Raw genomic sequence first — 13,551 nt, 5'->3', positions numbered from 1 at the left:
CCGAAGAGGGCGGGGGGGCCGTGTCCCATAGCCTGTGGAGAGGCTCGTCACGCCTCGTGCCACTGCCATGGCCAACAGCCGTGAGCTCTCCTGCCATTCCTGGGGCCAGGGCTCAGGGTGGCCCTGAGACCCAGCAGGCCATGTGCTCCATCAGGCAGCTCCAGCCCTTTCTCCACGGCAGGTTTTAGGCATCACGAGCAGCTCTGGTGCTTGTGGAAGAGGAAGGCTTAGCGCCCCACTTGGGTACTGACCACAGGGCAGGCACGTCCTGATGGGGCTGCTCTGGGGTGTTCAGACATTGGAATTTTGGAGAGTGATTCTTGTATTCGGGCTGTGTTTTGGCTAGTGTAGCTCTGCCAGACTTGCACAGAGCCCTGCTTGCTTTCCTCTAGTGTGAGTGCAGCGTTTATCCCCTGACGTGCAGTTTGGGAACCATCTCCAGCTCATCGTCTCTCTCTGTCCGTTGAAGCCCACACACTCCTGTAAGCCTCTGCCACCTCTGGAGCTCTGTGAGCAGCCGTGCCGGATTGGAAATGTCAAGGATTTGGTGCGTTTTATTCCTCAGCAGCTGGCTGGTGTGGTCAGGAAGAGCTGATGGCCCAGCAGCTGTCATCAGGATTGATCTTGGAACGATTGACCGCAGTAAGTGCTCAGCCACGTTAGTGTCTGTGCGTAGACATGAGTCTGTCCGTCTGCACAGACAAGCGGGCAGCAGTGCACGGGCTGCATTGCGGCGGGGAAGCCGCCTTTCGCTGCTGTGTAGCCTGCGTTCCCGAGCACATCCCCAGCCTCTGCGTGCCACCGGCCGGGCGGGCTCCAGGCGCTGCCCTTAATCCGCAGCAGGAGCCGCTTCCTTGCGGTCTGCGCGTCCCGTGTGGGACGCTGCAAGCAGGACCTCGCGGCTGTGATGCCCTGACGTGGGCACGTAGGTTGTCTCACCGGTGTGCGGTACGTTAAGGTGGGAACCTGAAAATGCGCCTCATGTCCAAAATCGCAATGCGTGCGCAGGAAGCGCCTGCCGAGCTCCAACCGTTACCCGGGGACGGCAAAGATTGCTGGTAATCCGAATTTACAGCAAGCGAAGTGTCCTGATGGTGCCTGTGTGTGTTGGAACAGGAATACGTTAATAATGATGTTTTATAGGGTACGGTGGGGGGGTGCCAAGTCCCCTCACCCTCCAGCACAGGCTCCTCCCTGCGGGTTTTGTGCTAAACTCCTCGTCTTGTGCGAACCTTCCAGCGGTCTCCACTGCTCTGAATGAGAGTGATGTTCTGCAGAAAATGGCAGAGGAAGCCGCAAAAAAAAAAAGCCAAACGCCAAACCCATCAAAGGCATCTCGGGGTGAGTGATGATCAGCAGCTTTACACCACGAGCCTGAACCTGGGAATGAGAAAATAAAAGCAGAAGGTTGGGAACTGTCAGCCTGGAGGCAGAAACGAATCACTCTCTGCTAACAAGTGTGATATTAAAGGAGTGATTTTCTGCATGGTTGTGTCTACAAATACATGGAGAAACTATAACTTAAAGGCAACAAAGCGCATCGGCTCCTGCTTCAGCTCTGGCTGGGGACTGCTGCAGTGGCTCTGCGGCACCAGGTGGGGTTTGCTCTCAAAGCCGGGGGTGCCCGGCTTTTGTCAATAATATCCTGAGGGAACCCCAGAATTTCTGGGGGATCAGAGCTGGCCCTCCATCCTGCAGATTCGTTCTGGGTGAAAGCATGGAGATGTTTTGAATGTCAAAACATTTTTTTTCCAAATTTTTTCAAAATTAAGCTGTGCAATCTTTTTGCTAGGAAGAAACATGTTTCTAAATTTAAAAATGGTTTTAAATGGAAAGTTTAAACAAGAAGTGAAAGAATAAAGATGGTGATGGCAATTATCAGTGATAGGTGACTTTGACATAAGCAGCCCGACCTGGTTCCTCTGCGGGCTCCTCTTTCCCAGCTCTTTTCCTCTGTTTTTTTCCCCAGGCTAAAAGTGAAAGATCTCCGTCCCCCCGTGATATCGCTGGCACTCTCGCCGGGCTCAGGGCTCTTCATGGCCATCTTAGTCCAAATGACCATCACTGGGAAAAGGTGAGCGGGCATGGGGAAGATCCACTGGCGGGGCTGGGGTGGGCTCGCTCGCTCCCGGGCGTTTGCCCTGCGGTGACCGAGCTTTGCTCTGAGCAGCTTTGTAGGAGGAAACATGGGAATCGCTCTGGCCGCAAACCTGACGGCCAGCAGCCGGCTGTGGCAGGACGCTGCAGGCGTACCCAGGTTCCGCTGCAGGCCCTGCCACATCACTCTCGTCAGCGTTAAAACCAACCTCCCCAGCAGCTGAGTCCCAAAGGACAACATCGATGATTTGCCGATATTAATAATTCCTAAGAGGTAGGTAGCAGCATTGTTAAATCTTTCAGTCTCCAGGTGCGGGTTTCTACAGAACACAAATACTTTTCACTGTTCATTTTTTTCCACTAAGAAAACCAAAATTTTTTATGGACGAATTCAGGCCAGCTCTATCTGTGTTATTCCATGCAATGTTCATCTTTAGCATCAGTCCTCATTTAAGTGCTGTACTCCTGGGATACCAGAGCTTCTTTTAGGCATGGAAACCTTTAGCTTTGTTTAAAGCCAGAAGATGGCATTCTTGAGAAAAGAGAGAAAACATCTTTTATTAGACATTAGGCATATTTTGGCTTAATCCATACCAGATACGTTTCTTTAGTGCTTGACTTTCTTGCCTTTTGATCTTTAGTAAATAATTATTGCTATGTGCAAAACGGCTGTATCGTCTGATGTGTTGCCTCTGCCCAGCATGCTGCCCAAAGTCATGAGCAAGTTTCTGCACAGCACCCTTCAGAAAATGCTGCCAGGTCTGGCGAGTCTGATCCTCCTCCCATCCTTGTTTCCCGGAGACCGTCTCCTCCTCCTCCTCCTCACTGCACCGTGACAGGTTTCACAGTTGTGCCACACAAAGGAGCTTGCAGGCTGGTAAAAGGGAGCATTTCAAGCAATTACTGGTTTTATGCAGTCAACACCCGCAGCAAAGGCACTGTCACTGCCTAAAGCCTCCTCGCCCCAGCCCGGCGGTTAGGGATGCGATGCTCAGACAGAACTGATCTCGATGCTGAGCATGCTTGTTCCTAAAGGATTGTCAAAGGGCAGACTTGCAGCCTCTTAACACGTGTCATAAAGTCGGTCTGGTTTAGTCAGATATCTGTGGGGAGTCTGGCCCTGTTCTTCGCTCAGCTTAAGGAAGGTTTACTCCAGAATAGCCTAATTCAACCAGGAACAGAGAAAACTGAGGCAAACCCTTGTCTGGGTAATTAATAGTGGAGTGTCCTGGTGCTTCAGGGTGGGAGCTGCACTGGTCTGGCAGCCACAAAGCTCTGCTCCCACCAGAAACCTCCATGCAAGGTTTTCTCACACATTTCTTGTTGCCCTACAGCTGTGTCCAGCTGTGGATGCAGTGCTCAACCTTGTGAATGCAAAATTCACCACCATGATTTGTAAGTTGGCATCCATCCATCTCATCCGTCTTCTTCCCTTCCCCTGGCAAGGGGAAAGCACAGATCTATCACATAGACAATCTGCTGAGCCCTGACTAGGACCAGGCGGGGACAAACCTCGGTGGCGGCCACACGAATATCCACCCCCTCCTTGATGCAGATTCGGGAGAGCCTGGCATCACAGAGGCTTGCAGGGAGACAGGAGCCCACCGAAGCCGTAAATGGCACGTGGCGCTGGTGAACCAGAGGTTTGGTGCTGGTGAGTGCTCTCCCCGCGGCGCAGAGTGTGCACCTTCCAGTTAAGCATCCCTCTTTGCTTCCACACAGCTGAGGTCCCCCTTGGGACTGCTGGGACCCTCCGGTGCGCTTTCCTGAACCCCCCAATGATGAGTGAAACTTTCATAGAGCTGGATTTGGAGGTGAGTGCTGCTGCCTCGTGCCGGGTCTCGGAGCAGTGACGTTTCTGGCATCCATTTGCTCGGAGGTGTTTTCCTTCTCAGCCTTGGGCAGCAGAGGCTCTGGGAGGGGTGCAGACGTGCTGGTTGCATTATATCACCTAACCACCTCCTCGGCTCATTGTTTTCTATGGAGTTTATGCTCCTTTTTGTTGCTGAGATTACAGAGCAAAGCATCCAGTACCTTGTACCTGGTCCAAATGCAAATCCTGGAAATGGACCTGTGCTCTCTGACATGGCTCTTCTTATTGGTCCTTTTAGACCATTCTCCACCAAAAGGAGGGAAAGGAGGCAAACCTTCCCATGGACCAACCATCTCTTACTTCTCTGACACCGAAGAGGGATGCTGCTACCCAGCTTATCCTGTCTGCAAACTTCTTGGGTGCTGAGCTCTCTATTCTGCAGGCATCCTTCAACCTGGACATCAGCAATAACATGGTGGGTGGTTTGGGCTTGAGATTTTCCTCAAGAAACCACTAAAGAAATCTACACCCATGTCCAAGGCAGAAGGGAAGATGCCTCTTCCCTTCCCCATGTTAAACTCCCCGCCACCCAAGTGAATTCATTAAGTCCCTGTCCCGTGAGACTTTCTCAACAGGTTCTTGGGCTTCCCCCGCTGGTGACCACGATGTTTGGAGCCCTCATCCCTGAGGTAGGTGGACTTTGCTTGATCCTACTGGTCTGTGGCTCATCTCAGGCTACTTATGGCAGCAGATAAAGCTGCTCTCCGTTCACAAAGACATGCTGGGTACCTTTTCCCCAAGGTCAAACTGGTGCTCTCTTTATTTTATTAGTAAAACTTTTATTACTAAGATTATTTAAGGGACATACTATTAAGCAGTATGGACCAGCTTGACTGACTCCCACTGACTTTGGTGAATGTCACCGATGCTCAGCACCCACCAGGATAATCCCCAGAGCAGTGAACTGGGAAGGAAAGGGGATGTCACCCCTTTGCTTTGACTCACCACAGATTTCCAGGGTGCTGCCTCCATCACAGCCGGTGGTGATTGAAATGCGAGAAGTGAAAGCACCAGTGGTGACCACAACCCCGGACAAAAGCTTTGTGCAGCTCTTCAGCACTGCCGAGTTTCAGGTTTCCCCTTCAGACTGCTCCCCAATCCTTCTTCGTCCTGCATGTTGTGAGTTGAAGCCTTTTGCAGTTGGCGAGGGCTGAACGTGGTCGCCCCTGCCCCAAGCCAGCAAACCCACACCAACACCAGAGCGAGAGATGCGGGATAGTGGCCAGGGACGTCTGTCAGGGAGGATGCCTGGCCGGGGGGTCCTGCGGGGCTGGAGCGGTCGGGGGGATCAGGGTCCTGGTGGGGATTCCCTTTCCCTTTCCCCTGGCAGCACAGCAACCTGGAGGTGCAGTTTGCCATTGCAGAAGAAAAGCTGCGGCTCTCCCTCGCTCTGCAAAGATAATGCGGCTGCTGGTCCCCAGTGCCACCACCAGCAGCGTGACAGTCCCTGGGCTGCTGGGAAGGCCACACGCTGCATCTCACCTGTGCGTTTTCAGAAGGAACCTTTGCTGTCTCTGCATGATGCTTTTATAGTTTATACTAACAGCCATTTAAAAATACATGAGGGTCAACGTGACATAATCCAGCTGAGCTAATACCTGTTTGGGTTTTTTGCTCTTTAAGTTTGAAGAGCTGAACTTGGTTCAGGGTGGAGAAAATGCTCTCGGTGGGAAGCAGCCCCTTCCTGGAGGGAGGCTGGCAGAGCCACGGCACCTCTGGTGCAAGGGGGAGGTTTGCTGGGGGCCAAGATCTGGGTGAAGAGTTTGCTGAGGGCGACAGGGCAGCTCGCCAGGGGGCTGCGGGAGATGAATGATGCCGTGCCCTTCCTCTCCCTGCAGTCTGTCTCGGGTGGCCTTGGCTTCCTCCTCCCTTGGGACATTTGACATGAGTTGGGCAGTCTGCGTTGTGCGTGAGGCTGGGGTTGCCGCTGTGAATCTCCGTGCTGGCAGTTTGTGTAATGCTGTACCAGGAATTCACACTCCGGAGCCCCGTCCTGCTGCTTTCATTATCAGTAACAGATTTGTTAAAAAAACCCCACAAAACAAAACCAAAATGAATGTTGAAGATGATTGAAATATTATTTCAAGGAATAACAAATGACAAATCAACTGCCAAAACCATTTGCCCACAGACACGAATGCTCTGGAGGGGGTCCCTGTTCATCACGCACCTTGTTCATTCCTGGGAGAGTTTTGGCCATGAGTAACCCTCCCTGGTGCAGCACTGGTGGGGTGGGAGTGTGAGCTGGGCTGCCCTGAGGCTGTGTGTGCTGGATGTTCAATCTCCTTGTCTCCCTCTAATCCTGATGCTGGGGTAGAGATGAGTGGGAGGGAGAGTGCCCCGGGGCTCATGCAGATGACATTTGGGCTGGCTGCAGCACGGCTTCGGGCTGCGAGGAGGATGTCTGGGTGCCCGGCCCCAGCACTGACTGCAGGGCAGAGAGCAGAGTGCTGCTGGGGCAGGGAACAGTCTCATCTGGGGCAGTTTTCATGGAAATTCAGAATTTCTCAAATGTTCCCATTCTGCTCTGGGGGACCTCTGCAATTTTCCTGTGATTGGAGAAGGTGCTGGATGAATTGATGGGGTGAGCCCAGCAGACGCGGCTGCTGGCTCACAGAGCAATGGGCGGTTTACACCGCTTCTCTGTGTTTCAGGAGCTTCCACTGAAAAGAGTTTTGGCAGGTATTATTCACATGGCTTATGTGCCATTGATCGACAGTAAGCACGGCTATGGCTTCATCTGAGGATTCGCTAACTGCACGGGAAAACAGTTCTCATTTCTTTTCCTATAGACTGTTGTTATCTTTTTTTTTGGAAATGACATTGCCTGGCTGACCTTGCGTGCTCTTCCTGCCCTCGAGGCTGTGAGGGACTCTGCCAGCAAAAATCGCTTGCCAGCCATTTCGCACCTGCAGGGTTTGCAGTGGGAGCTGGAGGCGGGCAATACCTCTTGGTCGGGGCTCTGGCATGCTCACTCCTTCACAGGCAGGAGAGCTCTGCCTGCACAGAGCAGATCCACTGCAAAGGATGCAGGCTTCTCCTCTGAAGCCTCTTCGAACATTGTTCCTGTCCCCCAAAAATCAAAACCACTTGCCATGAACAACTGGGAACAGTTTTCATAAGACCTTTGCTTTTCTGAAGTCTCAAAAAATCATCATGTCCCTCTTTACCATGCCTGAAAACAGCCAAAGTGTCAGTAAAAAAACCCCACCCTGGAACACCAATTTATCTGCTTAACTTGTACTGCAAGTATGCCAAAAGCAGAAATTTCAGTCATGCTAACATGCACGAACCCAGGAATTCCAGCCCTGACAATTTTCCTTCCGAGTATTCCCAAAACCCCTTGCCAGACCTTTGGCAGGCGTGGGCAGGCAGCGCGAGGGCGGCAGGCAGGGAAGCACCGGAGACGCCGGCAGCGCCTGCCACGGCCCGAGGGCCTCTGACAGCGGCTCCCCCTCGTTCCAGGGGCGCTGCATGGAGGGGTCCCCCTGCCCGACCTGCTGGGCATCACCTACTGGTGGGCGAACATCAGCGGGTTCGAGGTAGGCACACTTGTTGCCACGGCCCGAGGGCCTCTCTCTGACAGTGGCTCCCCCTCCAGGGGCGCTGCACGGAGGGGTCCCCCTGCCCGACCTGCTGGGCATCACCTACTGGTGGGCGAATCAGCGGGGTTTCGAGGTAGGCACACTTGTGTGGTGGTTTTACTGTACCCCGGGTCATCCCAGGAGTTAGTGCCGTTAGTCTGCCACATCTGAGCATGGAAGCAACTGTTAAATCCTGCCTGTGTGCTTTTTATTTTTAAATCTGCAGAATGGTCTAGTTCTGGACATGTCTGTCACGGAGACCTGAGGTGCGGGGCGTACGGCTGCAACCCACCACTGCTGCGAGGACCCAGCAGGACTGGGTGGGAGAGGGAGCAGCAAGGCTGCTGGGGTTCCTGGGGTGTTTCTTCCTCTTTCCTTGACTTTTCAATAGTTTGACTCCACAAGCTGAAATAAAAAGAACCCACCACCCATGACGAGACTCTGGCCTGCCGTGTGTCTAGTGGAGCCAGCTGGGCATGTCTGGGCAGAGGTTGTATTTCGCGAAAGGACTGGTCCCTAAATCAATCACATTTGTAACAGAAATAGCACGTGCGTTAGCACGCTGCAGGCAGCAGCGTGGGCTGCCATCGGGGTGCAGCACCCACATCTCCTGCAGGAGCGGGGTGCAAGAAGGGGACTCTCATGCTCCCAGGGTGCATGTGCTGCAGAGGAGGGGAGTGTGTCTGTAGTTGTGTGTGGGGAATTAGGACTGCTTGGAATGAGTCAGGACATCTCTGTGTGTTTTTTAATACTTCAGAAGTGCCTAGCATCGTGGTTTATTGGCTGCATTGCAGATATTGATCCCAAGCGTATAGGTCAGTGATTGCTGGATAATTACCTGTCATTAGTAAGTCAATAAACAGCTTTGATCCTGATTTCATCAAGCTGACATGATTTGAACATTTTTTCCTGGTGACAGGTAGCTGGTGCAGAATTAAGGTTATCTTTGAAAAGATCATTGTGTTTTTAAGAAATTGTCCCCAAGAAAATCTCGCTGTGAGGCAGGCTCTGAGAACTCCATTTGTTTTCTTGTGTGTGCTGCCAGACCCAGCAGGCATTTGTTCTGCAACGCGTGTAAGGAATTGTCCTCATCAGGAGTCCTAAGCAATGAGGACAGCAGCCATAAAACCAGCTCCCCATGAGGACTGGTGTTTATGGTGCCTTCTCTCTTCATTTCACTGCAAACATTGTCAATGCCAAGCACATTTTTTTAAGAGATTTCCCTTATTGTTCTTGCATTAGCTAATAAACAATCGAACAGTTTGAGTATGAATTCCCTTAAGAGGAACAAAAATGAATCAAAATATCTGTATGCAGCCCTCCTAGGAGAAATCAAGGCTGGAAATCTCAGGCGGCAGCTAGTTAATTTTTCATGAAACACTTAACCATGCTGTCAAGCTGCACTATCACGAAACTGGTATTTGATGCCCTGGGGCACTTGGTGGAAGTGCAGCCTTCCGACATGTGCAGGCACCTGCATTGTCCCCTGGAGCTGTACACGGACCCCGGCAGCCCTGATCCCCCCAGCAGTGGGGGATGTACCAGGCTCTCACAGTTAATGGTCCCAGAGGAATGAAAGAGCAAACCAAGACTGCCCTGGCTCAGGGGTCCCCACAGGGACGTTTTCCTAGGGCAGAAAGGCCACATCTGGACGATGCCATCAAGGGGAGAGCAGAGCAGAACCATCTCGTTTTTCAACCAGGGCTAAAGCATTTCACTTTGCCTGCCCTGGCCAGAGCCTACTGCCCTCTTGCTAATGTCAAGACCTCCAACGCTTCGCAGGGGTATGTCTCTCTTACTGCCTGCCCTTAGGTCTCTGTTTCCAGGTGATCTGAGCATCAAAGCAGCATCTCTTCACATCAGTCCCATTCTTCTCCCTTTGACCAAGCCCGTTCTGGTTTACTCTGCGTTTCTGTCCTCACACAGTGATTTGGCTTCGTGTTCTTGAGGTTTTGAAAGTTGCTTTAGCGGGACCTGGACCTCACGATGTCATTCTCTTTATGGGAATCTGCTTCGGTTTATCCAAAATATTTAATTGTCAGAGACCTCTGCATTCAGCAACGGCTGGTGTGAGGCCAAGTTACTGTCATGCCTGAAAGGTGACTGCTCAGAAGCTATTCTCTGCGGTGCCAAAGTGCCCCTTTACTGTGTGCTGACCATTATCAGGTCTGTCTTTATGGTAATTTGGGTTTCGTATAGTGCTTGCCCAAAGTATAAAGTGATTCAGGAGGGATGATGACATAATACCATCTTGTTAACACTCTCTTCCACCTTATCAAATGTCATGATCTAGCTGTGACAGCAAGGCTTTGTGCTCCCGAGGTGCCTGGCTGATCAGGTTGCAAGGAGAGTGACAACTCCTTAAGTACTTTGGCACCTTTGCCATCCCTTTCTTGGCCTTTAGCTAAGATATTTTTTTAAAGCCGGAATTAATGTGTGACAAAAGCTGGCTAATCTGCTGGAAATACTTATTTCCAAGTTTGCAGAAAGTATTAAGTCTGAGCAAGCATTTTTATGGGCTATTATTCTTCAGCGTTGGGGAGCAGCCCATCCACCCCTGCCATTAAAGAGCACATCAGGGGAGTGAATAGTTCACCGCTGTCCCCTTGGCCGACGCATCCTCCCCTCCACCATGGACAGCCTTCGCTGTGCATGTCAGGACATGACCCGCACACAGGGATGACGTTTGGTCTGTCACCCACAGAGGCGGGTTTTCTTTTTCTTGCCCCGAAGAGCTGCTGCTCTGGTGCAGCTCGAGGCAGCGGCTCCGTGTATCCGTGTGGTGCCAGTGATCGGGACCAGGATGGGGCGAAAGGGAAGAAGACAGCATGGCTGTGGGTGCACATGATATGTTGGCTCAGCAGAAATTTTTCTCCTTTTCTCCTGCCTGTAGCAGTAAATTATCTGGCAGTAAATGATCCATGATGGACCAGGCGGGACACAATTTTTCAGCATGGAAAAAACCTGGCCAGAAATCTAAGAGGGCGGGGGCCTGGATGGAGCTGACCCTGGGCAGTTGCATGGCTGTTCCTCTCCTGCAGCACATTTGTTGCATGGGGTGGTGTGGCAGGGAGGCCACCTCTCTTGATATGTCCACACTGGGATCAACAGTCCCTACAGGACTTCAAAATGATCCAGAGCTGACAAGCTCTAGGCTGGGAGCTCCCTGGCTTTGTGGTCAATGGCACCACCCTCTCAACGGTATCTCCCCGTGACAGCGCATCCCACCTCCAGTCTTCCTGGAGTGCTCTGAGGCAGAGGTGATGGACCTGGAAATAATGCCATGCCAGTTAGACTAGTGCAGCATTTCCAAATCAGACTCTCTCCGAAGAGTCTGTCAGCTCAGGGTACCCGTAAAGCTGTGACACCCCATCGATACACCTTATCATGGTGTCACTATTCCTTCCCAATTCAATACCTCCTTTTCCTCAATTATCAAATGGATTATGAGCCATTCAGGTCACTGGACGGGCACTGTTGGCTTTGATAAATGTTGGGTAAAGTCATAGTCTGTAGGCACGTCGGGATGGGAACGCTGGGCATGTCCTCCTGGCCTGGACAGTGAATACCCAGCTCTGTTACTATCTCCACAGGCTGTCTTTACATTGAGAAAGGTGCTGCCTGGTCCTTCATTTATCACCCATAACGTGTGGCACATCCCCACCGCATGGACTTACTGCGAGAGTAAAGTGCTCAGCACTGAGAACTGTAGAAGTCCTTAACAGCGAGGGGTGGCCAGTATTTTGACACATTTTTCAGTCAAAACCTCAATTTTATTTGGGAAAAAAAAAAAAAAAAAGTATTTTATCAGGGCCTGACTTTTCAGCCATGTCCGCATCTTGACACAAGAGCAAGCCCGAAAGGAAGATATACTAAACCAGGCAGCGGTGTGCGGACTGGCGCCCAGAGCTGGCTGAGCCTGCCTCTGCACCTACCCGTTGTTGCTCAATGATTTACCTAACTCCTAACATCTCTAGGGAAATATTTGCGGTGGAAGTCACCAGAAACCATACATTGTTTGTGTTTTGCTCCCCACCAATTATTCTGGATGTCCTCAATGACATTGCTTGCCTCTTTCCTGCTCTAAAGCTCTATATATGAGGATGCTTGATGCAGGTCATCTTCAGAAGACAGGGACATCGGCTAGAGAGCTCCTTGCACTCAAGACCTTGGTCAGGTAAGAGCAAACTTATCCCTCAAAAAGTGTGCTTTTAGCTTCTGCTTCTGCAAACCTGAATGCTTCCCAAAGAAGAATCCTTAATGTTTGTTTAGGAGTATTGGCTTTTTAACAAAAATTGTTATTCTTGCCTCCTGCCTGCTTGAATTATGCTCTGACAAGTAAAATATGCTGTGGCTTTCACTATGAGTTTCTCAAGAACAGACATGCACGTTCATTGTAGCTGCAGTCCTTGAAGAAGAAAAGGTATTTCATGGTTTTCATAAACAATTATCACTTAAATTATTTTTGGTATAACTCTGTTATCTGAGATAGATTTTTACCTAAGATGAATTAGACCTCTCACACTTGTTTTGATCCCTTTTTGATGTGCTATTTACATTTAAATAAATTTGGGGCAATGAAGTTCATTATGGTTCTTTAAAAAAAAAAACCAAACTACTTCAAATTGTAGGTCCCACAGAAATATTTCAATGACACTGAAACTTTTAAAATTATTTTCTCCTTCTTACAATTCTAGCAAAAGGTGCTTTTATGCAGAGGGAAGCCTCAGATGTTTGTGCAGAGATCATGACATTCAAACAAGGAGATGCTAGCCTTACTAGATATATTGGTGCATTTGTCCTGTGTAAATGCCATTGCTTTTCTTTCTGTGACTAGAGATGATTACGTTGTCAGAAATGTCCTGTTTTCCCATCGTGCGGGATACAGGATCTTGTTTCTCGGAGAAATTCCCACCCAGAACAGATGCACCCCAGATTGTCCAGATCAGTCACCGACATTGCTCACCGGCACTGAGAGATTAAAGCAGGAACAAACATTGGCTTTTCACTTGGCTGCTGTGACAGTTGGTCTTTGGAGCAACTGTTGTTGAAGTTCTGGTTCCTCCTGGAGGAAAGTGCCATCAGGAGTTTTACTGTGCCCACCAGTGTGGTGAGGAGGCGGGAGAGGTGCCAGCAGCTTCCTCCCTGATTTTGTCTTCCCTGACAGGCATTCCTCCTTTTTCTTTCCTCCATCTTACTCTCTCCTTCCTCCACTAGCTTGTGCTCACTGTCCCAGCATTGCACTGATGGCAATCGCTTTCCACAGTTATCAGGACCGAAGATGTCTGCATTCTGGGCTGTTTTCCTCCTCTGCAGCCTGCTGACCCCTTCACAAGGACTCGGAATCATGTCCTCGGTTGCCAAAGTGGATGTAGATGGTAAGTGTATGGAAGAGACAGGATTCGTCTTTTTTTTGAGACCAGTTCTGCTCTTTCTGTCTCTTGAACATGCTCAGAAAATCAGAAGCTGGTCCAGATTCATTCAGCAGTAGTGGCAATGCTGATAATTTGCATTTATAAAGCACTTTGGAGGTGGCACTTCAGATACTTTACAGTCGCTGGTGCCACCACCCCTATTGTATAAAGAGGGAAATAGAGGGACAGTGGAGGGGAAGGAACAGCCAGGCTGACACAGCATGCTTGTGTGCTGAGTCCACATAGCTCACAGTGACCTCTCATCCTTTTTTTCAGATATTGCAGATTCACTAGCCAAACGTGACCTCCAGAAGCTTCAAGGTGGTGTCCTTGGCGGCAATCTGCTTAGTGGTCTCCTTGAAAAAGATAGTCCTCTTGGCAGTCTCCTTGGTGGAGATGGTGTCCTTGGTGGTCTCCTTGGGGGAGATGGTGCTGTTGGCAGTCTCCTTGGTGGAGATGGTGTCCTTGGTGGTCTCCTTGGGGGAGATGGTGCTGTTGGCAGTCTCCTTGGTGGAGATGGTGTTGTTGACACTCTCCTTGACAGAGATGGTGTCCTTGGTGGTCTCCTTGGCAGAGATGGTGT

The 13,551-nt window shown here is 50.6% G+C and overlaps 1 protein-coding gene across 1 annotated transcript in view; it reads left to right on the top strand.

Moving 5' to 3' along the window:
• The window catches only part of BPIFB6 (BPI fold containing family B member 6), a 15,854-nt gene extending 2,592 nt beyond the window's left edge, over positions 1 to 13,262 (top strand). The window contains 14 exon segments of the mRNA XM_019472144.1: positions 1,970 to 2,074; positions 2,171 to 2,257; positions 2,798 to 2,861; positions 3,432 to 3,492; positions 3,820 to 3,911; positions 4,209 to 4,385; positions 4,546 to 4,599; positions 4,921 to 5,054; positions 5,056 to 5,089; positions 5,301 to 5,365; positions 5,806 to 5,875; positions 6,625 to 6,688; positions 7,572 to 7,648; positions 13,245 to 13,262. Of these exon segments, the coding sequence (XP_019327689.1) occupies positions 1,970 to 2,074; positions 2,171 to 2,257; positions 2,798 to 2,861; positions 3,432 to 3,492; positions 3,820 to 3,911; positions 4,209 to 4,385; positions 4,546 to 4,599; positions 4,921 to 5,054; positions 5,056 to 5,089; positions 5,301 to 5,365; positions 5,806 to 5,875; positions 6,625 to 6,688; positions 7,572 to 7,648; positions 13,245 to 13,262 (1,102 nt within the window).
• The last annotated feature ends 289 nt before the right edge of the window (positions 13,263 to 13,551 follow it).

This window comes from Aptenodytes forsteri, unplaced genomic scaffold (genome assembly GCF_000699145.1).
Source record: "Aptenodytes forsteri isolate BGI_AS27 unplaced genomic scaffold, ASM69914v1 Scaffold483, whole genome shotgun sequence".
In the NCBI taxonomy this organism is placed as follows: Eukaryota; Metazoa; Chordata; class Aves; order Sphenisciformes; family Spheniscidae; genus Aptenodytes; species Aptenodytes forsteri.
Note: the sequence above shows the minus strand (reverse complement) of the source record. Positions and strands in the feature narration are given on the sequence as shown.